Below are 27545 nucleotides of genomic sequence, written 5' to 3' on the forward strand. Positions count from 1 at the left end.
TTTCTGATCTCTCTGAAGGATCAAGCTAATACTTCATAATAGAAATATTTTTCTCCCCGTGAGTGTTGTGCTGGGAAATCCTGCCCATGGTTTCTCCTAGCTGAACATAAATACATCTTAGAAAATTAGAAAAATTCAGAATTCTTTTTCTTAAGGATTGGTTATACTCCTGGAATGTGAACACCCCACATATTATTTTGAGACACAATCATAAATTGAATGTGCACCTTAAACAAACAAGTACATCATAAGATTTCATTGGGTCTGTGGAAGATATTTTTCTAAATATACAATAAATAGAGAATTTTGGGCATGCAGTAAGTGGAATAAAGGCATTATATTTCTTTGATTTTCACTGAAAAATAATGTAGGTGTACCTTATCAATTCATTCAACTAATATATCTTTAAAGCAGGATTTATAGAAGCTGGCTGCATTACAGGTTAAAGATACAAAGTGATAAAACACTATTCATGTGATTGAGAATTTCTAGACGAGAAGTGAGTGGAATGGAGACTTAACTGGATAATTATCTAGCCAGCACCATGATGAGCTCTGTAACAGAGGGATGCATATAGTGCTCTGGGAAGTACAGGACTGACTTGAGTAATCGGTTAGTTATGATTATCCTGAGGGGAGAAAAAAGACTTAAGAGAGCAGAGACCTTTTTCTTAAATATGGAAAGCTACCCAGTATAGGGAGGGTGTGACTTAAACATGCTGAATGAAAATGGTATGGTATATGCCAGTGACTGTAAAGTAACTTTATTTGAGGAAATTGTTCCCTCTTTGAGTCCACTCTGCAATGCCAGTTCTCCTGAACCATATGATCCAAAAACGTGTGTGGGCTATGACTCTGGTCCCATTTCAGCGAGCGGGGCTGCAGTAAGTCCCAAATGTAGTATTGATTAAATAACTGTTCCAAGACATAGCCAAATTGCAAACCTAATTTAAAACTGAGGCTTCTTTTTCCCTGGTTCTACAGGTGAGGAAAGAGGCAGTTGTTGGTTTCTTCTGACTCTTCCCATCGAGTATCTTTGCTCCTAATTCCCACCTCTTTAACCATGGTTTCTGGCACGTCCAGGGATGGAGAGGAAGGGGGCTGGACAAGCTGGGAGCAGTAGCTTGTTAGCTGATCTGCCTCCTCTGATCATTGAATGTTGGTACTCTCTGGGCTTGGCCTGGTGTGCAGCCCCTTTATCTCGTGGGTGCTTTAGTAAAAGGCCCTTTCCTGACCACACCCCTGTCCCTGGGCATTCCTTGCTGGCAGCTAACTTTGATTCAGGTCAATGGATCTCTGATTTGGCCAGTTCTTCCTCAGCCCCTAGGGGTCCGGCAATATCTACTGTTTTCCTTGCTGTGTCATCATGCTTCCAGGAAGCCCTCCTCGACCAGAACCTGAGGAGACCCCCCGCTGCAGCCGGCCCCCTAGAAGCCCCTGTTCTCTGCCCCAGTGAACCCTAGGACTGCACTCGCTTTCCAAACTTCAACCCTCCTTTGCGGTGCCACGGACCAGGTCAGCAGCCTCTTGTGCTGGTTGTCCGAAGGTGGTGCTCCCACCGATCTGCTGTGTCCCTCACGCTGAGGAGGTGTGTGTTGAAGCCTCAGGACCCCCTTAAAGCTCTTCTCTCCTGTCTTGGGCAGAGAGGAGGCAGGGCTCTCAGAAGACCTCTCCCGCACAGCCCCTGCTAATGTCTGGCTCTTGATGCATTCACTCTGCCCACTCACCTCCAAAATTAGAGGGGTTTAAGGATTGTCTACTGCATCTCTTTGTGCCTCCGGCACAATGTTGGTAGAACCGGCAAGAGCAGACATTTGTGCCTTATCCTTGTTCTTATGGGAAAGGAGTTGAATGTTCTGTCCTTAAGTGTAAAGTTGGCTGAAGGTTTTTCATGGGTGGCTAAGAGGGTTAAGGATTATCTGATCCTTGAACTTCTATTTAAAATTTTCTACTGCTTGGCCTAAATTATACCTTAGCTGAAACTTCCATTTTCAAAATCTTGCTACTTTTGGAAGATACTGGGTGCATATCTATCCATTTATATCGACTTAAAATTTTGCTTTTGCTTATCCTATGAATTAAGAAAAAATAAACTATAGCAATATTCTATAAATGCAAAAAAAAAAAAGTCCCTTATGGTATGTATAAAAGTCCCTTATGGTATGTATACTCTCCAGGAAAAAAAAAAATGGTTGGCTACATGTAATCAAAACTTTGGATATGCCACAAGACAATAGACATGTATGTAATTTAAAGAAACAAATATTATACTTAAACAACTTGGATTTTAGTCAATAAATGGTGTTGGGAAAATTGGACAGATACGTGCAGGATAATGAAACTAGGCCACCTTCTTATGCCACACACAAAAATAAATTCAAAATGTATTAGAGTTAAATGTTAGACCTGAAACCATAAATATTCTAGAAGGAAACATAGGTAGTAAAATCTCAGACATTGCTTGTAGCAATATTTTATCTATCTCCTCAGGCAAGGGAAACAAAAGAAAAAAATATACAAATGAGACTACATCAAACTAAAAATTTTTCGCACAGCAAAGGAAACTATCAACAAAATAAAAAGACAACCCACTGAATAGGAGAACATATTCACCAAAACATTTGGTAAGGGTATAATATCCATCTGATAAAGGTATAATATCCAAAATTTATACAGAACTTATAGAACTCAACTCCAGAAAAAGCAATGTAATTAAATAGGCAAAGGACCTGAATAGACACTTCTCCAAAGAGGACATACAGATGGCCAAAAAACATGAAAAAATGCTCAATGTCACCAATCATCAGAGAAATAAAAATTAAAACCACAATGAGATACCATCTCATAGCTGTTAGAATGGCTGCCATCAATACATCAATAAATAGCAAGTGCTGGCAAGGATGTAGAGAAAAGAGAACCCTTTGGCACTGTTGGTAGGAATGCAAATTGGTGTAGCCACTGGAAAACAGTATGGAGATACCTCAAAAAATTAAAAATGAGACTGCTTTTCCATTTCTGGGAATTTATCTGAAGAACCCCAAAACACTAATTCAAAAGAACATAAGCACCCCTGTGTTCACTGAAGCATTATTTACAATCGCCAAGGTACCAGAGCAGCCCAGGGTCCATCAGTAGATGAGTGGATAGAACAACTATGGGGCATTTATACATTGGAATACTACTCAGCCATAAAAAAGAAGAAGAAAACTTTACCCTTTGCAACAACATGGGTAGACCTGAAGAACATTATGCTACGTGAAATAAGCCAGTCAGAGAAACAAATATCATATGATGAACAAGCTGAACTAACAAGCAAAAGAGAAACAGACTCATAGTCAGAGCTGACAGCTCTTGGGAGGGGGCGGTTGGGGGTGGAGGGTTCGAGCAAAAAGGAGAAAGGACTCATGGACAGCAGTGTGGTGATTGCAGGGGAAAGCGGAGAGTAAAAGGGGGATAAATGGTAGCGGAAAAAAATAAAAAGCACACAGGTTTTTCTGTCACTGGGCTGTGACATTTGAACCAACGAAGCATCAGTGACCAGATCTGAGCCAAGAGAGCTTTGTCAGCGCTCACGAAGCTCGTTAATTTCTGGCATTGTCCCCGCACTCCAGGGACTTGGCTGTTCAAGCTGTGCCCAATCAGATGTACATTTTTCATCTGAGCCACGTGAAATACATGCCGCAGGAGTCCTCTCTCCAAAAATAAGAGAACAACAATGCACGCGGTTAATATCAGTGACAATAAGGACATTGATTAGAACCTTTATTGCAGTTTCTAGTTACAGAAGCTTTTTACATTCATCAGATTGCTTATCCTTTACAGAGACCTCATAGGGCTGATAATGGTTGTCCTTCATTCATAAACAGGAGAAAGCATGGCTCTCCTGTTGAGTTTTGTTGACTACCATACAGATAAGAGTCAAATTCTTACTTTTGACTAAAAAAGTAAGAAACTTTTGCTCCGCAATGCCACAGTGTCTTCATTAAACAGCATGCAGTCTTTTTTTGTCACTTTATAATGCACATCAGGATATTTTATTGCATCAGGGCCAGATTTGTTCTCCCCAACTTTTTTTTTTTTAATTTTGAATTAGTGGAATGATGATGTAGAGAGTGGAAAACTTTTCCCTTCTTGCCCTCTAGGGTCTTTGACTGGTCTAATAAGCAAATCAACATAAGGAAGTTAACAGGAGAAAAAAAAACCCGTAATTCTGTACATGCAAGAATCCAATAAAAACATGAGACGCTTGGGCAGTCAGGTAATTGGGGCTTGCACAGAGTTCTGAGAAAAGGAAAAGTGGGTAAGGGATGTGAGGAATTTTCAGGAAGTTAAGAAGGGCACAAGTTTGGTAGACAAGTATTTGCCATGCCATGCACATGTCTTTTGCATATAACAAGTTATTTTTGGTAGTAAATTTCTTCCTGGTACAGATTCCTGATCTAAGGGTTTTTGGGGTTGTTTTTTTTTTGTTGTTGTATTTTGTTTTTGGAAATTCAGAGGGAGGTACAAAGCCCTTCTTGAGTCTGCTGGGCTCTGACCATCTTCAGCTCTAAATAATCCACATGCCAACGTGGTACAATCTGGGGCGGCTTATCCTGCCCCGCCTCAATGAATTGAACTTTTCATTTGTTAGATGGTCTACGGTGCCTCACACATCTGCTTGATCTCTGAGGCAAGGAAAAGGCAGTATGCCTCCATCGTCACAGCATCTTGGAGAGACCACTAGCTATCATCAGCCTTGCTAGGCTGCTAGGAAAGAGTCCTCATTTGGACCATCCTGTGTAAGTGCGACAGGCGTCAAACCTGGAAATACCCAGGTCAGAGTCTGGTTGATACCGCGGGAATAGTTTTCCATAGATGGAAGGGTGCAGGTACCTTTCATTTCACACTGCATGTATAATCTGCAGGCGTGATTTGATGTACTCATTTGGAACTTGTTTGACCCAGAAAAATAGAATTGACTAGGGATAAATCCAAAATAGGATTTATTCAAGAAAAGAAAGGGATTTCAATCTACTTGCAATAATGTACACATGCAGAACCAGAGACAGAGGAGGGGAACTGGCAGAGGGGAAGAGGAAGTTCGGGGGAGGGGCTCTTGCAACCCTGGAGCTCTGCAGAGTCCTTCCTGCCGGGCTCTGGCGGTGACCGGTGACCGAGCACCAGGGCCCCTCCCATGAGCCCTAGGCGCTCCCACAGTCCTTCCCAAATCACTCTGTCCAAGTGAAGGTGTCAGTCAGGTGTCACATTTACATAGCAGCAGAACTTTAATCTATGTCCTAATACCTTCCTGGAAAGGTCCCCATGATACTCCTATTGTAAGTTTTGGAATTGTCCGCTGGGCGGTGTCCATGAGACAGAAACTGTGTTGGAGCCAACAGGGATGATGCAGGTTTGTGTCTTTAAGCCCAGCTCATGGCGCCGCCTTCCCTGTCGGCAGTCTGTCATCTTGTTCCTTACTTCTTTAACTGTTCTAGAAAATCCAGAATGTGTTTGTCCCCATTTAAATCTTCTTTTGTGTTATGGAGGGGAAAAAAAAAAAGAACAGCCTTTCTGCCTGTCATTCTGATCTGTTCCTTTAGATTGAAAATATTTTGATAACGTGGGTCTCTTGAGCCTCAACGAGTGAAATTGTTCTCTTTTCCTGGCTATGTCTTTTATCCTCTGCCTGTTCTTTTCATCCTTGAATAGATTTGGAGATACACTGTCCTATTATTATGTAATATCTGATGCTATTTGTGTGAGCCAGGGGCAGACAGAGAATAAAAACTGCTTTCCCTGTTATTAAGTGGGCGCTTCTATAGCCTATGGGTTGGCAACTTTCTGCAATGATGCACTCGATGTCTGCTCTGTTTTTTCTGCTCTTGTGAGCCTGTGGGCGATGGCTGGGCGGTGCTGGGAGTGAGGCCCCGAAGGCCAACAGCCAGTTCTGAGAGAAGAGGGCAGGGAATATTGATCTCCAGTACTGCTGGTGTCTTGCATCCTCCCCCGGGGCCTGGGGCGGTGTCAGGAGGGAAGTGCAGCCTCCAGCTCTGATGTGCTACCCAGAAGGCTGTGCCGTGGATCACTGCTACCAAGGAAGAAGTAAAGTTCTATTTGCCCGTGGAAAGGGTCCACAGGGCATCCTGTAAATGTAGACAGAGAAAGAGAGTAAACAGTGGACATCTGGGCTGCTTCCACATTGCAGTGCACACACGGGTGCTTATGTTCTTTCGAATTAGCAGCTCACATGGGCTTCTTGTACTCTCGGTGTCAGAAGCAATGCTAACTTCTTACACATGTTATTTCGTACAACAGTGAGTCTGGTACTATTACTGTCACCGTTGCTGGGTAAGAGAAGGGTTGGATAGGGTGCTGCACTCTTTCAAGAAAATGCAGCCCCCAATCTTAACTATTTTGCAATCATGTTGTTTTGTTAGTAACATTTTAAACAGTGACATAATCCTTTAAGGCGACTTATTCCAAGATTTTCTACATTCTAAATGTGCCTGAAATGGGGTTATTTTAGGGGAAAAGTGCATTCAAGCTAAGGCTGAATGACTCTTGGTGTAGAAGGTTTAGAAGAAATAATGAATTCATTGCTGAGTTTGACCTGATACTATTTATACTGTCCTCCAATGGGCAAATCTTTGATATTTATGGTTCAGTAAAAATTAGGTTCATAGTGGCTGACCTGTATATTTAATAGAATGCTTATGAAAATCAAAATATGTAATGGCTATGGTTGGAAAACGACAAAGTTGTCCACGATTTAAGAGCCATTATTATTATCTTTATATAACTTTTATTGCTTTACGTCTTGAAGGCAATTTTTATAGGGGTTTGAATCTTTAATTCCACAATACAGAGCAATACAGAACACATTGAGTCCTTTGGAAATTAAGCTTTTTTCAGTCTGTGTCTACAACTCACATACTTTGTTTTTTCTATGATTTTTACTGTGGCAAAATAGTTAACATGGGATCAGATCTCTGGAGCTTATTCATGTTCGTTAATTCAGACGTTATACCTGTTCATTAGCAACTCTGTGGTCCCCCTCCCCTCAGCTTCTGGCAACAGCCTTTCCCCCTTTGATTCTCTGAATTTGGCAGCTGTAGATGCCACGTCAAAGGGTAATCATGCAGTGTGTATCTTTCTCTGACTGGCTTATTTCACTTAGCATAACATTCATAAGGTTCATCCATGTTGTCACATATTACAGCGTTTGCTCCTTTTTGAAGGCTGACTAGTATTCCATTTTACGTGTACACCACAGTTTATTTCTCCAGTCTTCTGTCCCTGGGCATTTTCGTTGTTTCCACAGTTTGGCTATTGTGAATAATGCTTCAGTGAATACAGGAGTGCTAATAATCTTCAAAATTGTGATTTCCATTCGTGTGTATAAATGCCCTGTCCTGGGATTTCTGGGTCACGCAGTCGTCCTGTTTTTAATTATCTGAGGAACCTCCATACTGTTTTCGACAGTGGTGCCACCACTTCGCATTCCTACCAGCGCTGTGCAAGGGCTTCAGTCTCTAACAATGAACTATCCGAAAGGAAATGAGGAAAACAGTCTCATTTACAATAGCACAAAAAAAAATAAATAAAACACTTAAGCCTAATTAAGGAGGTAGAAGACTTGTATATTAAAAGCTACAAAGCACGGATGAAAGAAATTAAATGAGAGAAAAACAAATGAAAAGACAACCTGTATTCATAGATGAGATGACTCACTAGTGTTAAAACCCATGTGTTTTTAGAAAACCAGAAGCTGATGCATGAGACCTGCTGTCGTGTTGTGTAGATCAGTGGTTGGATCTTAAGTCTGCTGTGTCCTTGCTCATCCAGGTGGGGAAGAGGCCCAGGACAGAACTTCGTTCGTCCTTAGATGTGTGTGGGTCAGCTGGAGACAGCCTGAAACAAAACGACAGAGGCAGGGACAGAGGAGCTTTCTTCTTCCTTATCTTGTATTCTCTAGAGCTGAGCTTCTTAAAGTGCCCAGTGTTCTGCTGCTTTCTAAGTAGCCGATTCCCATAAAATCTGAAAGCAGTCTGCTATCAGCCATTTATACTTATCAAGCAATGGACTAGTTATATTGAAAGGTAAAAAACATTAGAGTGAAATCTTTCTGTGCCAGAAATGTTTCCTTTAAGCCTAACTGGAGAGCTAGATCATTTGTTTCATGTTGAATAAATGTGTAATAATAATGACAGGTTTTGACCAGTTGGCCAGGAGGTTGTTATACATAGCAGTGTCCTCAAGCGCATGCGCCCATCACACATACACCGGAAACAGTAAATAAAACCATTTGTATTTTTAATGAGGGTTCAGAAAGAACTGTTATGTAAAATCTATAATTTCTCTCATTTGTTTATTCATTTAGTACATGTTCATTAAATACCTACTAGGTATCAGGAAATTGTAGTTTCTGGCACAAATAGGTAAAAAGACCAGCAAGGTTCCTATAGTTGAGGCGTTTACCTTCTGGTGGAGAAAGACACAATAAACAAACCGATATATAAGGCCATTCCGCGTGGAGGTAAGCTCTATTATAAAAACAAAAACAGGGCGATTTGATTGGGAGGGACTGGGAACTCTTTCAAGCAGGAGCTCTCCAGGCCGTGAGGGCAAAGGAACGGAACGAAGGCCGGTGAGGTTGGAGAGGCAGGAGCAAAGGCAAAGACGTACCGGTGGGGTCGGGAAGGTAGACAGGCCGTCCGTGTCGCACCTTGTAGAACACGGCACAGGGCTTGCCTTTAGCCTAAGTAGGCTGATGACAAATGCCTAAGTTTGAAGAGGAGAGTGAGGAGGTGGCTGTAGTTCTAAAAGGTCGCTCCGGCCGCCGTTGTGCAGAGAATAACTTGGGGCCGACGTGGGCCGAGCGAGAAAGGAACGATGGAGACATCTCCGAAGGCCGCTCTGAGAGTCAGGTGGAAGACAGAAGCGGCTGGGTGGCAGCAGTGAGCATGGGGGGAAGCAGATCAATTTGGGATGTGTTTGGAGGTCAAGTTCATAAGACTTGCTGATGAATCAAATGTAGGAAGTGAGGGAAAGAGAGGAGTCAGTGGTGATACAGAGGCACGCTTGACTGTGCCTCTGTATCACCGCTATGAAAGGAGTATTTGCTATGAAAGGAGTATTTCTCCCACTGCGGGAGATGCCACCTGGGAAGGCTGCGCCCCCTCCCCCCCCGCCAGACACAGGCACAGGATGAATTTCCTGTTCCCATTCTTCATGTCATCCCTGCATAAACTAGAATTTCACAGAAATGGTTGATGTCATCTACCCTGTTCCACTTAATTAACGAGGATAATATTTATGTCCTGATAAGCGTTCCAAAAGCTATAATGAGAACTTGTCTACATGTCATTTATCAGTTTTTATTCGTCCTACCTCACGTATCCAAAAATCTCATTCTCTCGAAAACTCAGCCAAGAGATCAACTCTGAAAGTCTAAGACAAGGGGAGTGTCAGACTCCCACACTCTTAACTGCTGTGCTTTGGGTGGTCCATTTGCTAAAATGTGAGACACCATGTTAAAGTGATATTTGTCAGGTCTGGCTGCTGTCAGAACCCGAATGATAAATTAGAGGCTGACGGGGTAGCGCTGGAGGCAAGGACACCAAGAGCAGCAAAAAGTGACAGCTGATAGGAAGAAGGCACAGCCAGTCTAAAAATGACATAAAATAGTATAAAAGCTCAGAAAGACATTAAGAGCTGGGACCATCTAGCTAGGACATTGCTGTCTGTCTTAAGGGAGGCAAAAATACGTGTAGTTCCCAATAATGACCTTGAATCAACAAGAAAAGTTTGCGTTGCTTTGGAAACAAGGGCGTAAGAATGCTGGGATGCTTTTCCCAAGGGCAAATATAAAGCTGGGCTCTTAGTGATAAATACATAACCTAAAAAATAACTTTATGTGAACCCTCTTTTCTGACACCGCTAGATAAGTACAGCACTTACCCTTCTCTGCTTTTGGAAATCAAGCTTAATGAAACAGAATGTGCCTTTGAAATGCATCTTCCTCTTTGCGGAGGCCTTGCTAGGCTGAGGTGTGTTATAGGCAGCCTTTCCCGGTGTGTCTGGTTTGTAAAGGGACACAAGCCTCTTTTCCACTTGGGAACACATGACTTCAGAGCCTTCTGTAGGCTTTGTAATTCCAGGCTATTGAATTCAGGGCTGCTATTATAACTCAAAGGTAATTTCAATATATAATGGTTGCCGTGAAATTTACTTGTCACATTGAGCTGTCCCATTGTTATCCATTGTAACAATTATGAACCTTTTGAACTTACTGTGAGTTGCTTATACTATTAGGAATTGTATTTGGTTCTATTACAACATGCCATTGAATTACCAGTGCTAAAACAATAGTAGAGTCTACAAAATTGAAAATTGTTTTCACCAATTCAGTAACTGATCTTTGACTATGCTTTGATTCTAAACCCTCACACTGAGCAAATTTTCATAGCCCTCAGAGAGCTGGTCTAGGTTCCATTCCTTCATTCCCGTATTCAACAAACACCTGAAGATTTAGAGTAGAAAAATGTAAGGCATTTGGTGGTAACCAAGTCCAGGGACCAGGAACCCCTAAATTCTGTGTTGCTCCTCATCTTCCCATGCTTGAGATTTCTGAGGGACTACACAGTAATGTGAATCAAACACCACTCCACTGACAGCTGTGAAAATGTCCTGGGAACCAGGCGATCCAGCACCTTCCAGTGCAGGGCAAATTGCAGTGTGTGTGTGTGTGTGTGTGTGTGTGTGTGTGTGTACCTAAGAATGATCTTTTCGTCTCCCAATTTAAAATCTTTGCATGTCTTCCTGGCTGGCATGGCTCAATGGACTGAGTGCTGGCCTGCGAACCAAAGGGTCGCCGGTTTGATTCCCAGTCAGGGTACATGCCTGCATTAGGGTCCAGGTCCCCAGTAAGGGACACTCAAGAGGCAATAATACATTGATGTTTCCCTGTCTCCCTCTCTTCCCCTCTGTCTAAACATAAATGAATAAAATCTTTTTTAAAAGTTTTTTTAAATAAAATCTTTGCGTGTCCTCAAGTTACCACCAGCATTTTACAAGGGGAAAAAAAATCCTAGAAAGGGAAGGAGATCAAGCATGCCTGGGAATGGCAGGCCAGGTGATATAGAAAAGAAGCGCTCATATACACCTGCCCGAGACCTGTGTCTCTTCCTCGAGGGTCTCATATTTTATTCAAGGCAAGGATGACAGCTCAGCCTCGACCCAGTGATTATTTTTAATAGAAAGCAATTCTGGCTGAGAATATTTTAAGTGTGTCAAAGGTGAGCATGAAACACGAGCGATGGCAGAGAGCACAAGGAAGCTATAGGCCAACCTGCTTGTTAGAGTCCCCTTGGTAGCTTGTTGAGAACTGTGACAGCCTGTACTTGTACCTGCGTGACAACAGCTAGTCTATTAAAAGAGTGTATATGTCATGGCAGGATGAACAGGCAGTTCCTAAATGTTGAACAGAAGTGATCTGATTCCAACCAGAGCAGAAGAGGAATTCAGAGAAGTGGGGCAGAGACTGTGCGGGGCTGGAGGCTGCTCTACCAGGCTGTCGGTAATTGACCACCAGATCTTAATGGCCCACGTTCGGCGACCTGCGTCACATTGCCAATGGTGATGCAGAAGGATGGGCCAGGGACAGACGATTGTACAAGCATTTATGTCAGAAATTTCCTGAGTCATGAATCTTGAGAGAGACTGCATAAAGAGCTGCATTCCAGTTGGAGAATTCAGTAAATGCTAAATCGCTCCCTGTCTTTGTTTACGTTGATTTCTCTCCCAGAGAAATAAGTCAATGAAATTTCTCATTTCACCAATTTAGTAACTGATCAGTTTTCCTACTTTTTGGCTCTGAACTTTTCCACTGAAGAAATCTTCATTACCATCAGAGGGCTGGTCTAGATTTCATTCCTTTGTTCCCAGATTCTACAAACACCCTTAAGAGTTAAAGTCAAAAATTTTAAGGCATATGATAGTAAACAAGCCCATGGACCAAGAATCCCCAAAATCTGTGATGGCAAATAACCAGGAGTTATGGGCAAACCCACTTGACAATAACTAGAAGCCATCGCTGACTATTCCCTTTCATGGATTGTGCCTTTGGTGTGGCATCTAAAAAGTCATCACCAAACCAAAAGGTCACCTAGATTTTCTTCTATGTTATCCTCTAAGAGTTTTATATTATAGCATTTTACATTTAGTTCTATGATCCATTTTAAGTTTATTTTTTGTGATGGGCATAGTGAGTTTTTAAAAATATACATCATACAAAGTCACTTCCCTGTTTATAGCCCTCCAGTGGCTTTCATTCATGTTTAAGATGAACCCCGGCGGTCTACAGATGAAAACCACAGTCTGACCGTGGTCTACAATTTCTACCTAATCCCTTCCCCACAGCTCCAGGCTGCCGTGGTACATTTCCCTCCCCTCTGCTACTTTCCCTCAGCCTCTGGAGATTCCTAACTCATTCATCACCTACATCTGAGCAGGGTTACATAATCAGGAACATGCAGCCGGCAAATACGACTTGAGTAGGAATAAAATGAGTCAACAGTATAGAGGAGGGTAGCTGGAGGAGATGTCAGGGTAGTTCTCTCAGACGCCCTCCTTCAGTTTGTGTAGCATTTAGTCAGTCAGCGGTGGGTCAGCAGAGCTCCCAAGGCTCAGAGGCTAAATCAATCGGCAAGTGCCCAAGAACAGAGAGCTTGAATTGGATCTTAAGCAAAAAATCCCGAGATTGAACACTTTAAAATCTATAATCATTCTATAAGGGTAAGGAATCATTTTAATTGAGGTAGAGTTCATTGCAAGGTGAATTTTTAAAACACGTACTGTGTTACAAAAGGAAAAGTCTTTTTTAGTAATTGAATTGTACTGAATCAATAATGACGTTTGTTCAAAACCTTAATTTACCAGAATCATGTCTTTTTAAAATATTTCCAGGAACACACATGAATCTTACAATCAGCTCTATTTGTTGCCTCATTCATACACCTCCATTCAGTTGCATTTAGGACAGTGTTTTGCTCCATCAGACATCAGCCACAGTGACTGATTTTATTTTATTTTGGGGGTATTTTTTGTTTGTTTTTTTAATTATATTTTTTTAAATTTTTAAACCATGATCATTCTATTATAGTTGTCTCAGTTTTCCTCCTTTACCCCCCTCCAACCAGCCCATCCCCACCCCCCACTCCCACAGTCAATTCCTCTGATGATGTTAGATGTTGACCCTGTCTGACCTTAGGCAGTCTGTTCGAGACTTCCAGGGATCTACTGCATGTGGCTGTCTCCTTCAGCTGTTAATCTAGTCACTCTGCACTCAGCAGTCAGGCTTAGAAAATTCAGGGCGGGGCGGAATCCCTTCAGGGGGCGGGGTTATTGGGCTGCTGCTGCTCAGGGGAGTGGTGTTTTCTTGAACAAGATGGCTGCTGCCATATGGGGGATGAGTCAGCACTGGGATCCCACTGGCTGCTCTCTCCATTCTCTCCCCAAAGCCTTCAACCCCAGGCTCTACTCAAGTGTCTCCAGACCACTGTGCACCCCCTTTAGCCAGGGATCTACTATCTGTGGCTGCCACTCTGCACTCAGCAGGTGGCTTAGAAAGCGCAGGGCCAGGTGGAATCCCACCTGGGGGCAGGGCTATTGGGTCCTCTGACGCTGCTGCCACTCAGGGGAAGTGGTCTCTGCCTGAGCAAGATGGCTGCTGCCACATGGGGGATGAGTTAGCACCGAAATCCTGCCGGCTACTCTCAATTCTCTCCCCAAAGCCTGCTATCTCAGTCTCTCTTCAGATGTCTCTAGCCCACTCTGCCCCCACCTTTGCTCGAGACCAGGGTGAGTGGCTGCAAATAAATATTTATGTGTTGGCCCTTTAAATGGCTCTTTGCCTCTCCAGCTGCCTGTCTCTGGCAGAAAGCAACCCTGCCGCTTTTCGCAGCTGCTGTTATCTGTGTACTTTTTGGGTTCTGGTGCTGTAGCCTGGAGATCCCCGCTTTTGGTTTAGACCCCACTCTTCTCAGGGGGATCCAACTGGCCGTTTCAATATCCTTCTGGTGCTGCCGCCCATGGGCACCCCGTTCCCCTTCTCGAGTCTCCGCCACACTCCTTACCAGTTAGATTGCGCTAAAGCTGATTCTTCTGTCTCCGAGGTCATAAGGCTCTTCTCTCGTTATTGTTCAGTTGTTTGTTCCAGGTGTTTTCTCCACAGTTTAGTTGTAATTCCAGGTTGGTCCTGGGAGGAGGTCCTTGTGACTTCCACTCACTCCTCTGCCATCTTGATTCTCTGCCACAGTGACTGATTTTAAAGAGAACTGTCCTTCACTGAAGAGCCCTTGTTACCCCCAGTTACCCATGGCATGCGTGCTTTCTACAACAACAAATACAAATGTATTAGTCCACAAGAGGAATTAAGGTATTTAAATCCCTTTATATATAATACCAATAATAAAATAAAAAATTCCAGCATTTGTTTTGCAACTTATTGAGACACATGAACACTGTGGCAGTAACATTTCTCAATAATATACACCTGTTTGCTCGCTCAAGAATGGATTCCAAGTCATTAAATTCTACTTTTTAAAAAATAGTATTATAGCAATATTATGATGCAGCTTAATTCTGTTGAAAATAAATTTACCTTTAAATCACTAGAAATAACATGATTCTTTTCTAGGCTAATGTAAATGCCACTTTATTACTCCTTAAATCCAATACTCTGTAGTTAATATTATATCTGGCAAGTAGTACATATTTGAACATTTTATTAAGTGCCTACTTGGTTATGGGAATGTTATTTATATCTTATTGGAAAGATATGTTTAGCAGTGCAGAAAGCCAATTTATACAGAACATGGCACATGGGTCTGGTGCCAGCTAGTGGTACTTAGTATGTATGCTTCACAAAGATGCCTTTTAAAATAACAACATGATCTTACTGAGATCAAAAGTGCAGGAAAACAAAAATTTTTTAAATATTTACCTGCCACGTAGGTAAGAAACAACAGAATGTACATGAGAACAGACTATGAAATGGTCTGTTGTCACGCGATGCCCCACACCAACATCTGCCCGGTCCTACGCTCCCACATTGGGCAGACTCACGTCTGTTAGCTTTATTATATGAAGAGATTATTGTTGCAATTGCATCAGTAATTAAATCAGAAAAATGCAGAAGTAAGTATTTCTTGAATAAATAAAAAATATCAAACAAGGATTTTAATATCTCACTCACCACAGTGCCTGATTTCTGAAAGCTGTTACTTCGTGGGTTCTTAAAGCTAGGTCATGACCTTAATTTTTCAGAAATATTGTAGACAACCTTGGGCATCTAAGCTTTTTAATCTTCGGGGATCCCCTGTTTAAGTTATAGATCAGTGATCTGTTTAACCATTAGCTGTGCCAAGGGGATCCTAAAAGTATAAGAAAGCTGGAGGGCGCTGAGACATGCTTCCCACGTTCAGCTTATTATTTTAATGACTTAGCCATTAGCAACAAATTTTGAGCTGGCAGACTATATTTGCCTGGGATGGAAACAGAGTTAGGGAACATTATCTCAGGTTTCAGTCTCTAACACTGTTTACTTTTAGAATCAATGCTTTCTTATTAATTTTCTCATTAAGGGTGTTAATAAATGGTTTAAATAGAATTTTAGATCTCTGTTAATGGCTCACGTATTAAATGGCCATAGTCTTGAACTTTGAGGTTGAAAATTCTAATTTTCTCTGGGGCTACTCTCAGAAATGTATACATAAGAGGGGAAAAACTTTATTCCCATCTCATACCTTCAAGAGTTGACACAATTTCTGGAGCCGTTTGTCAATGAGCCCACCTGGTAGGAAGTAAGATTGAGTTAGAGTGACAGCTTATTACAGATGGAGCTTTCAGGTTCAATTAGTTCATATTACTCAGATGTATAAAGAAAATTCACTTTCCATATTTTCAGTCATTGATCTATTTTCCTCTGAAACCCATTTAAAGGAAGAGTTTTGAGTTGCGTGCGCTCCTCACGATGCAGGCATGTAAGTCACCTGCCAGATAACTGGGTTACTTTTGGATAAATGACCACACTCTCAGGTTTCTTCCCGCTTTCCCTGCTGCCATGCGAGATTGCTTGGGGTGTAAACGTTTTATTTTTGTGTGATTTCGTACCGTGGGGCCAAGGGCCGAGCATACCCTGGGCTGCTTCCGGCGCCCTGCTGGTTTCTGCTTTGGACAGGGTGGCGCGGTCTTCCCCAGGGGAGGGGAACAGCCCCCTCCCCTGGCACCCGCTGCTGCAGGGTGTCCTCAGACATCTGCTCCGCGCATAAAATCCTTGCACACCGCGGTCCTCGTCCTGGTCTCCGGCTCCCGCCCACCCACAACTCCTCTCAGAAACTCCCTGCCCTGGGCGACGCGGCAACAGATTCTGCATCCCTCGCCCGCTGCACGTGGCCTTGGGAGGAACGACCTCAGGCTCGTCTTTGTTGCCAACACCGGCCCGACTGGAAGGAGGTGTGTTGGATATGACCCCACGTGGGCTGTCCTCCAGGGGAATGGGACCGGCGTCCCACAGCCCCATTCACAGCCTCTCTCTTACTTGTGGGCATTTCTGTGGCTCCTTCCACTTGTCTCGTGGTTTTCCTTGGAGGAGAAAAACGGGACACCTGTCGCTCTACATCTTCCCTTTAATTCTCCTTTTCGCTAGGTCATGAAAGGGCAGGGCTTCCCTTCTCTATATATTTTATCCTCGTTATCCCCGCCCCCTCAGCATAGAGAAGAGAATCTCCATGGTCTGTCTTGCCATGTTTGGCTCTGGATATATTGATATAAGCTTAAAGTGCCCGCCCTTGCCAATGGACGCAGACTTGGGGGAAGGCTACAGGAAAATGGAAATTGAATAGGAAATGAAAACATGTTGCTTTAATATTTTCCAAACACTATCTCTGTTCCATCGTGATCAATGGTTGTGCATCCTGGCTGGTTATTAAAATCACTGGAGGTCTTTTACAAAATACTGAGGCTAGACCCCTACAGAAAGATTAAATCAGAACATCAGAGAGCGATCCATCTGATGCTGGGAGAGTTTAAGTCAATTGCTCAATGTCAGCAAATATGCCCCACTCTGGTGGGTCCTCTCCCCCGCTGCCAAGCACATCGTCCTGCTGAACCACGTGCTGCTATTTCTATTCCTAACTGGGTGTGCAAACCAAACTTATAATGTATTTCACGTTTTAGTGCAGTGTGTGGAGCATGTATATTTCACATGTAATTTATGTAGAAAACAAATCGAGGAAAACACGCTTGTCTCGCGCACTTCATTCCTCACAACGTTGCAGCGCGGCTGCTGCGATGGCCGCGCCACCTGGAAAGGGACAGGAAACACCCGTGCTCGCCAGTGACGGTGACGGTGGAGGACAGCTTATTTCACGAATCGCACCCGCGCTGCCTTTTGGCTCCTCCCGCCAACTCCATCGCCGCGCCGCAGAAATCTTTTTGCACATTCACAGTTTCTCTGGAGTTACTCGCAAGGATATCTGATGGTTTAATGAGTGTGCAATCTGTTGGAGGGTCGGCGGGGGAGGCAATGGAGAAATTGAACATAGACACACAATGGAAAACTTTTTACTAATACCAGGGGTCCCTACGTCCGGTAGCAAAACTGGAAAGTAAAGGAAACACGGTCCTTTTACACTGTGTTTCTTCTACTTGCTTCCAGTCACTTCCAGAGGGAAAAGGGGTCTCTAAGGACCTTTCTAGATATACGATCCCACCTCCTTCTCTGTTTCCTGATCCATGGTCTCTCTCCCCACCTCCTCTCCCTCTCTGTCTCTTCCCTTCCTCCCTGCCTCCTCCTTCCCTCTGTATTCCAATTCCTCCCTCCCCCGACCCTCTTCCTCCATCTGGACACTGAATCCAGCAAAGTGGTCCTCCGGAGGTTTCAGAGAACCAGGAGGAGGCTGCCCACACTAGTCCCTCCCACTTAAATGGGTTCGCCTGCCTGAGGGAAAGGACAGAGAGGTTGGGGATTTCTGGGGAGAAGCATGGCATATTGATTACCGATTTCCTGCCTCACCTTCCTCACGTGAACCACAGCCTCCTTTGCACATTCTGTCTATGGAAAACAAATATTCCTCATCATTGGATTTCATGCATCGTCGTTAAAAAACTTACGCTGAGGTGTGAGCTGGCTCAACTGATCACAGCTTGCCCACTTGGGCAGCAAGCGACCTTCTGACAGCAATGTCTCCTCACAGGAAGAGGGCGCCCTGGGCGTGGCTGTCACCCCATCTGGTGTCTGGACACCCTTGTTCTAAATCTGTCCAGTGTCCAGCAAATAACACCTTGCGCACACGAAGCCCGTGCGCTCTCTGTCCTGGTTCTCGGATTCACTGAGGATGGGATGGTATCTGAAGGTCATGCAAGGAGGAGAAAAGGGTAAAAATAAGTAACATATTTCATTGCCAGCCTCCGCAGGTAGCAGTGGCTGTGGCCATGTGGAATGACCTGCCAGTGACTGTCATCGCAGCCTTCCATCAGGTTCCGGAGGGCCAGGCGCAAGTGCACTGATCAAAAACTTCAGTCACAGATTGTTTTGTCTCTGTCTCTCTCTCTCTTTTCCGGTTTCCAGCCTGGATGTGTAAATACCACTGAAGTGGACATCAAGAAGTCATCCCGAATGAGAAACCCTCACAAGACACGGAAGGTAAAATCACCGTTCGTTGTGCTGGTCTGAGCTTCGAGGGCGTCGGTCATGAAAATCTCCGCCCCTCTTTCCCAGGGCTCCTGCGAGGGTCCCTGCTGCTCTTTCTTGTGGCGTGGCCGGGAGAGAATCTTGGCGGTCAAGCCCTGGGCTCCGCCGGTCCCTCTCCCCTGAGGAAACAGCCCCATCCTCAGGCACGCAGCCATCTGTGCCAGGACGGGGACAATGATGCCGGCGACCCTTCTCTCAGCAATGAAAGGCATCTGTTTCAGAGTCCAGGGGACTGTCTGAGAAAAAGTGGTACCGAAGCGAGAGGGGCATTTTTAGGAAAAAAGCCTGAGGGAGAAAGGGACGTCGTTAAGATTCTTAACTACAGATGTTGTATGAGGACCCCCTTTTAACAGCAGAACTTTGTGACACCTGTGAGATATTGACTGTGTGGTGTTGGAATGGGACAGAATACACACTCCAAGAAAAAAGCCCTCCAGAATGTAACATTTTAGATAATCTTTTGAAAACACAAGGCAGTAGTACCTACATTTTTTTTTTAAGTAACATGCAAACACACAGAAGGCACTTTTACTCATTCCATAAAAAATGTTGGATGCACATAAGCATTTCTGGCCTGGGGCAGCCCCTCCGAAGACAATGACCAAGGATGGGGCCACTACGTCAGGGTGCTCCACCAAGTTCAAGACCTTCTTTTCAGTGGCTCTTTCCTTATGTGGCCATAGCATTTTCTAGGGTCCGTGTCCCTGAAATAGGCACACAACATTTTTTAAATTTTTTTAAAAGATTTTTTTATTTATTTTTCGAGAGGGGAAGGGAGGGAGAAAGAGAGAGAGATAAACATCAATGTGCGGTTGCCTCTCACGTGCCCCCTACCAGGGACCTGGCCTGCACTGAGAATCGAACCAGCAACCTTTCGGTTTGCAGGCCAGCGCTCAATCCACTGAGCCACACTAGCCGGGGCCACACGACATTTTTTGCTAGTCTTATTTTTTGTTGGTTTTTTCTTCCATCCCTAGAAACACATGCATCAGGTACGAGGGCCCCGAAGCGGTTCAAATACCTTTTCTTTCCTGTAAGGCAGTTGGCCTTGGTGTGAGGATACAGAAGCTGCAGGGGAATTGCCGCAAAAGCCATTCAGACGCGGCACTCAGAAGGTCCTGTCCCAGGGATTCTGATGGATGGAGGTGGGGCCAGACCAAACAGGCCTGGGGGTGTCCTCCACCCCCTCCCCACCCCCGACGGGCCCCGCCCCTGCCCGGTCATTTCATCTTCTGCTCAATGTCCATTTTGCGGGCACCAGGGACTCAGTTTATGGAGCACAATTCAAAATGCAATCAGCTTTCCAAAAAGGTGCATGAAGCCACCTCTCTCTCCTTTCTGAACTTTGAAGATCTTACTCCATGTCAAGTTTCCCCAAAAGACACCGACTGAGATATGCTCTCATGTGGAAGAGAAAGGGGATGGATTAGTGAGATCGACCTTAAAGACAGTCGAGTCATCGTTTATACTTTTTAACACCATACTCAACGTTGGTATTTTACCAGTGCCTCACGTAGCGTCATTCTTCTTTTAATTTTTCAATTACAGTTTACATTCAATGTAATTCTGCATTAATTTCGGGTGTACAGCATGGTGCTTAGACAATCGTATGCTTTACAAAGTGGCCCCCCGATATTTCCAGGGCTCACCTGACATCATACCTGTTGCGACTGTATTCCCCGCACTGTCCTTTCCATCCCTGTGACTTTGAAAGTTTGAAAAGCGACAACTGACAGTGTTGCTCTTTACATAGCAGCCCCCATTTAATGATGGGAAAATCCGAGGCACGGCCAGGTAAAACGCGCAAAGGTAGGGAATCCTTGGGCGGCGTTTGTCTGGGTGGCCGCTCACTTCCTGTGACTCCCTAACGCAGGAACTGTAGGGCCAGGCTGCAGAGCTGCCTGCACTGAAATGACCAGAGAAAGACTGACGTCCCCGGGTGCTGCAGCACCCGCACGCACGCCCTTGTTTTTAACAGCTGGAGAAGACGTTGTCCCACCTCTTGATACACGTAGCTTCTCCCAGTCAGAAGCGTTGAATTTACTAGAATCTTCACAATGTTATTTTAACTCCAAGCCACATGCCGGTTTGTCTTTTTGATGTCCTTTTTATTGACCATATTGAGGTAACACTGGTTAGAACGACCATCGCTGGTACGTTAGCCCATATTTGGCTCAGAACTGAGAGAGTCCATTCAATCAACAGATTTAATGTCTCTGCTTTAAGCCTGCCTGGTGACTTTCATTTTGTGGGTGGGACTCCTCCAGTTTTTATAAGACTTCGTCCTTCATCCTCATCAAAGAAAAAGTTCTCTCAAGCCGCCCCTGAATCTGATCATCACACCTTCCGTGTTCTCTCTATAGTCAATTATTCTGTCGGAGTTAATGATCTAACCACTTCTTTTTTCAGATCTGTGCTTCGGCTTCACGTTCGTACAATATTTATGGTAGAAGTGCCATTTGAATTTTGATAAGACGCTTAATCAAATATGTACCAAAGTTACCTTACTGAATATATAACACAAAGTTACCTTTTAGAAAATCTGTGGCTACACATACTTTGTCCTAACATATTTCTTTTTTCACTTAATATAGTCTGTCTATGGTTTACAAAATGATATTAGAAGTCACAGTCCTACCCACACACCCACACCAGAAACTAAACCTCCAACAGAAGATGAGTTACAACAACAGGTGGGTCAACCTATAAAATGACTTGTTAATGTCTTACAGAGTAATAGCCATGACACCCGGATGGTGAATGTTAATAGGTATTGTGAAGGGTTACTTGTGTGGTTGATTGTTTCAAATCGATTTTGAGTTAAACGGTAACAAAATTGTCTAATTTTAAGATATATAGTAAAAACTCTTCAATATTTATCTCCCCAGGTCCCTTTTTTTCTACCCAAGTTTTTAAAGTCATGTACACTAATTTTTAGGTGCCTCCTTTTGATCAACAGCTATTTTGTACTCCGTGACTCTGTCTTACAGAATGAGAAGGCAAGAGGTTGGCTACATTGTCAGGCATTTCCCATATCCAATCATGTGACATGGTCTTTACAAAAGAGCGATTATTCTTGTTTCGACAGTTCTGATCTCTAGCTCTACGTGCCTCTTGAAGTTTTCCCATATCAACACTGGTGTGTAGTCATGGTATATATCACTTGGTGTTTTACCAGCTGGTCAATAGTTTTGTCTTCAAGTAATATTGCAAAGCAAACACCAGCATTTCATATCAAATCATAATTAGTCTCTTAGTTGGTTCAGTCATGGGACTTTTTTCCATTTTTGAATATTTTTTCTTATACTTATTATAATATGATTTATCATTTATATAATATAGAAAATCTATTTTGAACAATAATGAACATATTGTTGTTTGGAATTGCCCCGTTTATCAGAAATTAGAGCTGAAAATTAGGAGAGTGTCACTACTTGTATAACTAGTTCCTTAACTGTCTTTTCAGATAAACTACTGGCAAATACAGTTAGATAGACATCGGTTAAAAATGTCAAAAGTCGCTGATAGGTAAGTATCTCAGGATGTCCATATACATTTAACATTTTTATATGACAATGAATCTGATCAAAATAGTAAAAGAACTATTAGAAAGGGAGCTGAGATAAGTTATTGGAACTCTGTAGTAACTGTTATTTAGTTTTTCCTTTTTTAACATAGAAAACTTTCAGGAACTGTTTTGTTGCAGTTTAAATTACAGAATTATCATTACTGTTTTAAATTTCTAAAGGCCTAATCCTTGGGCAACCAGAATCAGATACAGAAGATAATTCCAAGGTGTTGAATTTTTCATTCCTGCTAGGAACAATGACACTCTCAACTTATGAAGTTACCTTTTGGCATTTCTGTAAATTTATATTAACATTCACACTGAGTCATTGCATGACTTCAAAATTTGAATTAAGCTTCAGATTTTAACTCTTTTCCATTTCTTCATTTAAATCTGTTCTTAATGACCTTTATGTTCTTCACTTTGGGGCATTATCAAATCCTACTTCTTCAACTTTTTTCCTCTCCTCTCTTTTTTTTTTATTTTTAAATACAGATCTTAAAAAAATTTTTTTTTGGTCAGTGATTTCCCTTTTACCTAATTTCTAGAAATACTTCCCACAAAAATTCCCTTTTAACCTCTTTTCCAGGTTGGCTAAAATCAGTTCAGCTGCAGGAGAACTGGTCAACCAGGGGTGGGACCTGACCCTTAGCCTTTTCACAGCCTTTCACACACTGCCCTTCACCCTTTTGCTTCCTGGTAATGGAGGGATATTGATCACATGGCTTAGGTATAGGGAGAGGTGGAATCCATAGCCATGTTTGTCTTCCAAGAAGCACAATAAGTTGATGCATGTAAGTTATTGAAATGCGAAAACTGCCATTGGATTTCCTTCTATACACAAGCAAGGATTCCTTGGCCAGACAGTTTTATGTTGTCCCTTACTTTGGGCTGGACATCACCTCAGCCAGACAACTAAGGAAGATGAACATGTTTCTTCTCTCTAGTCTGCTAAGTTACACGGAACAATATTTAGAATATGACCCATTTTTTGTGCCACCTGACCCTTCTAACCCATGGCTGTCTGATGATACTACTTTCTGGGAACTTGAAGCAAGGTAAGTGACATTTTCTCTTCCCTCAAAATATTTCATTTATTTCAGGGTTTGGGTTAAATAAGAAGAATCCTATAGCTGAGTAACTGTAAAGGTAATTTTACTCTATGTCTATATTAGCCCATGACATGAAGTTCTTATTATAAAGGTAATTGTTTTTGAACCTGAGATATTTGGAACCTGAGATATTTGGATATCTATATATGCATTTCTGGAAGACTAGCACAAAATAGGGGAATAAAAGTTTTAAAATAGACTAGTCAGAGTTGGGATCTTTGGTTCTTTAAATTTAGCTCATTGTATTAGCTTCCTTAAAAATCCACATAGTCACAAAGGTCCATGTATTCAAGTAATATGAATGCTAAAGCCACACTTATTAATAAGTCCATTGTAAGTATGCCTTTATACTTCAGTTTTAAAACAAAATAACCTTACTATAAACACTCTGAGATTGACAAGACACTGTCTTCTTAAGAAAACCAAAGCACAAGTTAGGACTCCCTGATTTCTTTCATGAGCTCAAGAAGAACTATATTATCAATCTTGACAGAACGATAAAAAGATCATTGCGTATCATTTTATAGAGTAGGCATTTAGTATTTCTGTAGCACTTCTCTAGATTGCATTTATGGACCTCCTCTTTCTTTTATATTCATCCATTGGGTCTCCAGTGCTTAAAACATACAGAGCTGTTCATCCATAGGTTCTAGATTTCATAGGTGAGGAAGCTAGGACCCCAAAATGTTATTATTCCACCAAGATTAGATCACACTCTTAACTGACAGCAGAGTCCTGTACCAGGACTTAGGCCTGTTAGTTCCCACCCAAAGCATTTTCTCCCAGGCCTGTTAGCTTCCAACACATTTCCTCCCAGGACAGCATACCACGATGAGGCTGCACTGGGAACGGGCTAAGAAAGTGGGCTATAGGGTCACAATGTCTGCAGTTTACCCCCTTATTACCTGTTCAACGCCGGCAAGATGTAACCCTCTTTATGCTGCCATTTCATCTTCTATAAAATGAGAATTATAATCATACCTATCTCATAAAGTTGTTGAAAAAAACTAAAAGAATTCATCCAGAGCAGTGAGCACCTGATGCTCGGTAAACCTGAGACTTTATTATTAATTCCTAACTTACATCTCAATACGATGTCATGCAGAGTCATCCACCTGAGATTGTTTCCTGAAAGTTAAGTTAAAGATGGGAAGGTCAAGACATATATGATTCTGAGAGGAAATGTAACAGCAGGAAACAGGGCTCATAATGAAAGGAGTGTATTTGGTTTTGTTTTATCTCTTATAGCAAAGAACCAAGCCAGCAGAGGGTAAAGCGATGGGGGTTTGGCATGGACGAAGCACTGAAAGACCCTGTTGGGAGAGAGCAGTTTCTTAAATTTCTAGAGTCAGAATTCAGCTCAGAAAACTTAAGGTAAGACCTGTTTTTTAGATCTTACACTACAAGCCAGAGATACCGACCTACGATGTGTCTGGTCATTTAAGACGTGATACAACCAATCAATTACGTTCCTAACCAACATCATGATGATGATATGAAACCATTGAACTCCTGCCACTTGTTGAAGGCAGGAAAGGGTAACTAAGGCAAAGTCTGCTCAACTCTCAGTTCCTCGTAGTGATTTATTTTTACACTGTCTCTTGATCTTTCTCCTATATAAATTTTGTACATTTGAAATGGATTCCATAAAGCAGTGTGATACTTCGTGTTTGGCAAAGTAGAAAATGGCCAATCATATTTATGCATTGAATCGAAATATCAACTATTTATCCATATCGATCTTCTTTGCGTATTGCTCAAGTAAGGTCTAGAAAAAGAGGCTCAGTACTCCAATAACTTGAGACAAAACTAGGGGGCAGCTCATTTTCTTTGCACATTACATACAGCCTCAGGGCAGGTAAGGACAGCACCACACTGAGTTGTCAGTGACAGAGGGGAACATATCCTGCCCATCTTTTGTAAACTTCATCCTTACATATTTTTGAAACTTTTCTATCTTGAAAGATTCCTGGAAATTAAATGTTTAAATGTGAGACACTGGAGTAGACTTGAATGGCTCTGTTTAACATCATTGAAGTGAGTGATAACTTTCCACTACATGAAACTGGCTTTCCATGAGCTCGCGTATTCATTATTCTTTTGAAACATCATCCCCTAATTTCCTTTCCCATGACATATGCCATTTTGTGAAATTTATTTACTGAAGGATCTCGGCATTCATTTTTTTCATAGGAACTAAGTAGAGCCAGGAACTCAGAGTATGTCACATTCTTTTCAGGGGATTTAACAGATACCAATAACAAACGTTCAGAAGTATGTAGGACTTTGACAGATGTCCCATGGGTTATGCAAGATGACCATACACCCTGGATACACCCTGGAGGAATCCTGTATCCTCCAGATACACCCTGGAGGAATCTAATCATGTAGACTTGTGCCTGTCAACGATTGCTGGGTTGTAGCTTCCTGCTCTCTCAAGTTTCTGAGAACCTTCTCAAGTTTATGGGATCCACAGTCGCTGAGGATGATTGCTGAGCCTACTAACTAACATTTTCTATATTAAGGTTATGTTGTCAATTATTGAGTACAAGAACGTATAAAAATAAGGCAGAAATAAAGGATATTTTTTGCATTACAGTGGATGGGGAAGTGAAATATCCTCTAATTCTCTTTAAGTTTTTGAGGAAATGCTGACACGGTGAGTATCAGGATGAAGAAGTATCCAGGTACTAAGCCTCCCTAGAATCACCTAACCGAACAAAAATGGCTCTGGGCCTCATTAACGTTACAGCCTGCTGATGGATGCAGAGAAGACAGGCCACAGCACAAAACGATGGTGTTTGGATCGGAGAAATGTGAAGGGACAGTTAACCCGGGGCTGGGGATCAGCAAAGGCCTCCTTGGCCAGACGGCTTCTAGACTGAGATCTGGCTGCTGCCGACGTAGCCAGCAGGAAAGGAAAAGGGGAGAAGCTTCTCAGCAAAGGGAGGAACACGTGCAAGCTTTGTTTTCATGAATTAATTGAATCCCGGCTGATTCCTTAATTCAAACTTTAGCCATTTCTTATATCAGTAATTCTATATTGCACTAGTTTCCCTACTAAGTAATTACATATGGAATAGTACATATATTATATGTATGTGTGTATATACTCAAGAAATGTGTATGAATATATTTCTTAAGTATTTACCTTATGCTTATTATATGTTTCCCGACTAAACATACAGATGACAGATAGACAGAGAGAAAGATATAAATCTTGAACACCTACTCAATGCCATAAGCATGCTTTCTACTCACTACTCTTACAAGTATGCCATGCTTTATTATCACACATCACACCAAAAATATAATGTAAGTATTGTCGCTCCCTTTTACAGATAAGCAAAATATGTTTGGGGAAGGTTAAGTGTGTTGTCCAAGTGAGCTTGCTAATCGTGCACCCTAGGCTTCCTATAAACCAACGCTGTCTACTGCTCCCAAAATCAGAGCCCCACTGCCTGCGCCTCACTATCAGAGTCACGGACTGAGGGAGACACAATGATCCGGTTAGCCCACAGAGCTAATTGCGCTCAAATGAGTCTCAGTGCATCTTATCTAAGCCACGCACCTCTAAGCACCTGCCATTTATGCAAGTGTGGCACTCATTTGAGTGTTTTCCTCAAGTATCAGGACAAAAAAGAGGAGTCAAGAAGTACTGCTTATCTATAGCTGCTTATTTGTCAGCTGCAGCCTACGTCCTCCGGTGTCTACTTTGCTCATCCCTTTTCCAGGTAAAGCACATAAATACTTCGCATAGAGTCAATACTAACTAACTAGCGATCTGAGTTTCATTTTTGCGTACTTAAAAATAGGTCAGGCACTTCAAAAGGGCCCTTTACACAATTTATGTCATGTAACCTAATGGAAACCCAGTGAGAGAGGCAGTATCATGCCATTTTACCAATGAAGAAACGAAGACCCAAAGACATGAAGACACTTGCTCGTATTCCCGCTGCCATGTAACAGGGGACGGAGGGATTTTGACCAGTGCCCCTTCCACTCTACTAAGTTATTAACACAATGATGACGACAATATGCTGAGGACAGAAAGGGCAATGAAGCTCTGAGGGAGGCATTCCAGGGAGTGGCCAAGAGCATATCTGTTGCACATTACCCAGGGGCAAACC

At 42.6% G+C, this 27545-nt stretch overlaps 1 protein-coding gene across 4 annotated transcripts in view; it reads left to right on the forward strand.

Moving 5' to 3' along the window:
• The window catches only part of RGS7 (regulator of G protein signaling 7), a 289476-nt gene that overhangs the window by 247389 nt on the left and 14542 nt on the right, over positions 1-27545 (forward strand). For all 4 annotated transcript variants that reach the window (XM_054576712.1, XM_054576713.1, XM_054576711.1 and 1 more), the window contains 5 exons: positions 18613-18687; positions 21330-21428; positions 22202-22263; positions 23251-23361; positions 24664-24789. In XM_054576712.1, coding sequence (XP_054432687.1) covers positions 18613-18687; positions 21330-21428; positions 22202-22263; positions 23251-23361; positions 24664-24789 — 473 coding nt within the window. The remainder of the gene's footprint in view (positions 1-18612; positions 18688-21329; positions 21429-22201; positions 22264-23250; positions 23362-24663; positions 24790-27545) is intronic.

Source organism: Pteronotus mesoamericanus, unplaced genomic scaffold, assembly GCF_021234165.1.
Source record: "Pteronotus mesoamericanus isolate MK-2021 breed Mesoamerican mustached bat unplaced genomic scaffold, CSHL_Meso_final contig_347, whole genome shotgun sequence".
NCBI classification, from domain to species: Eukaryota; Metazoa; Chordata; class Mammalia; order Chiroptera; family Mormoopidae; genus Pteronotus; species Pteronotus mesoamericanus.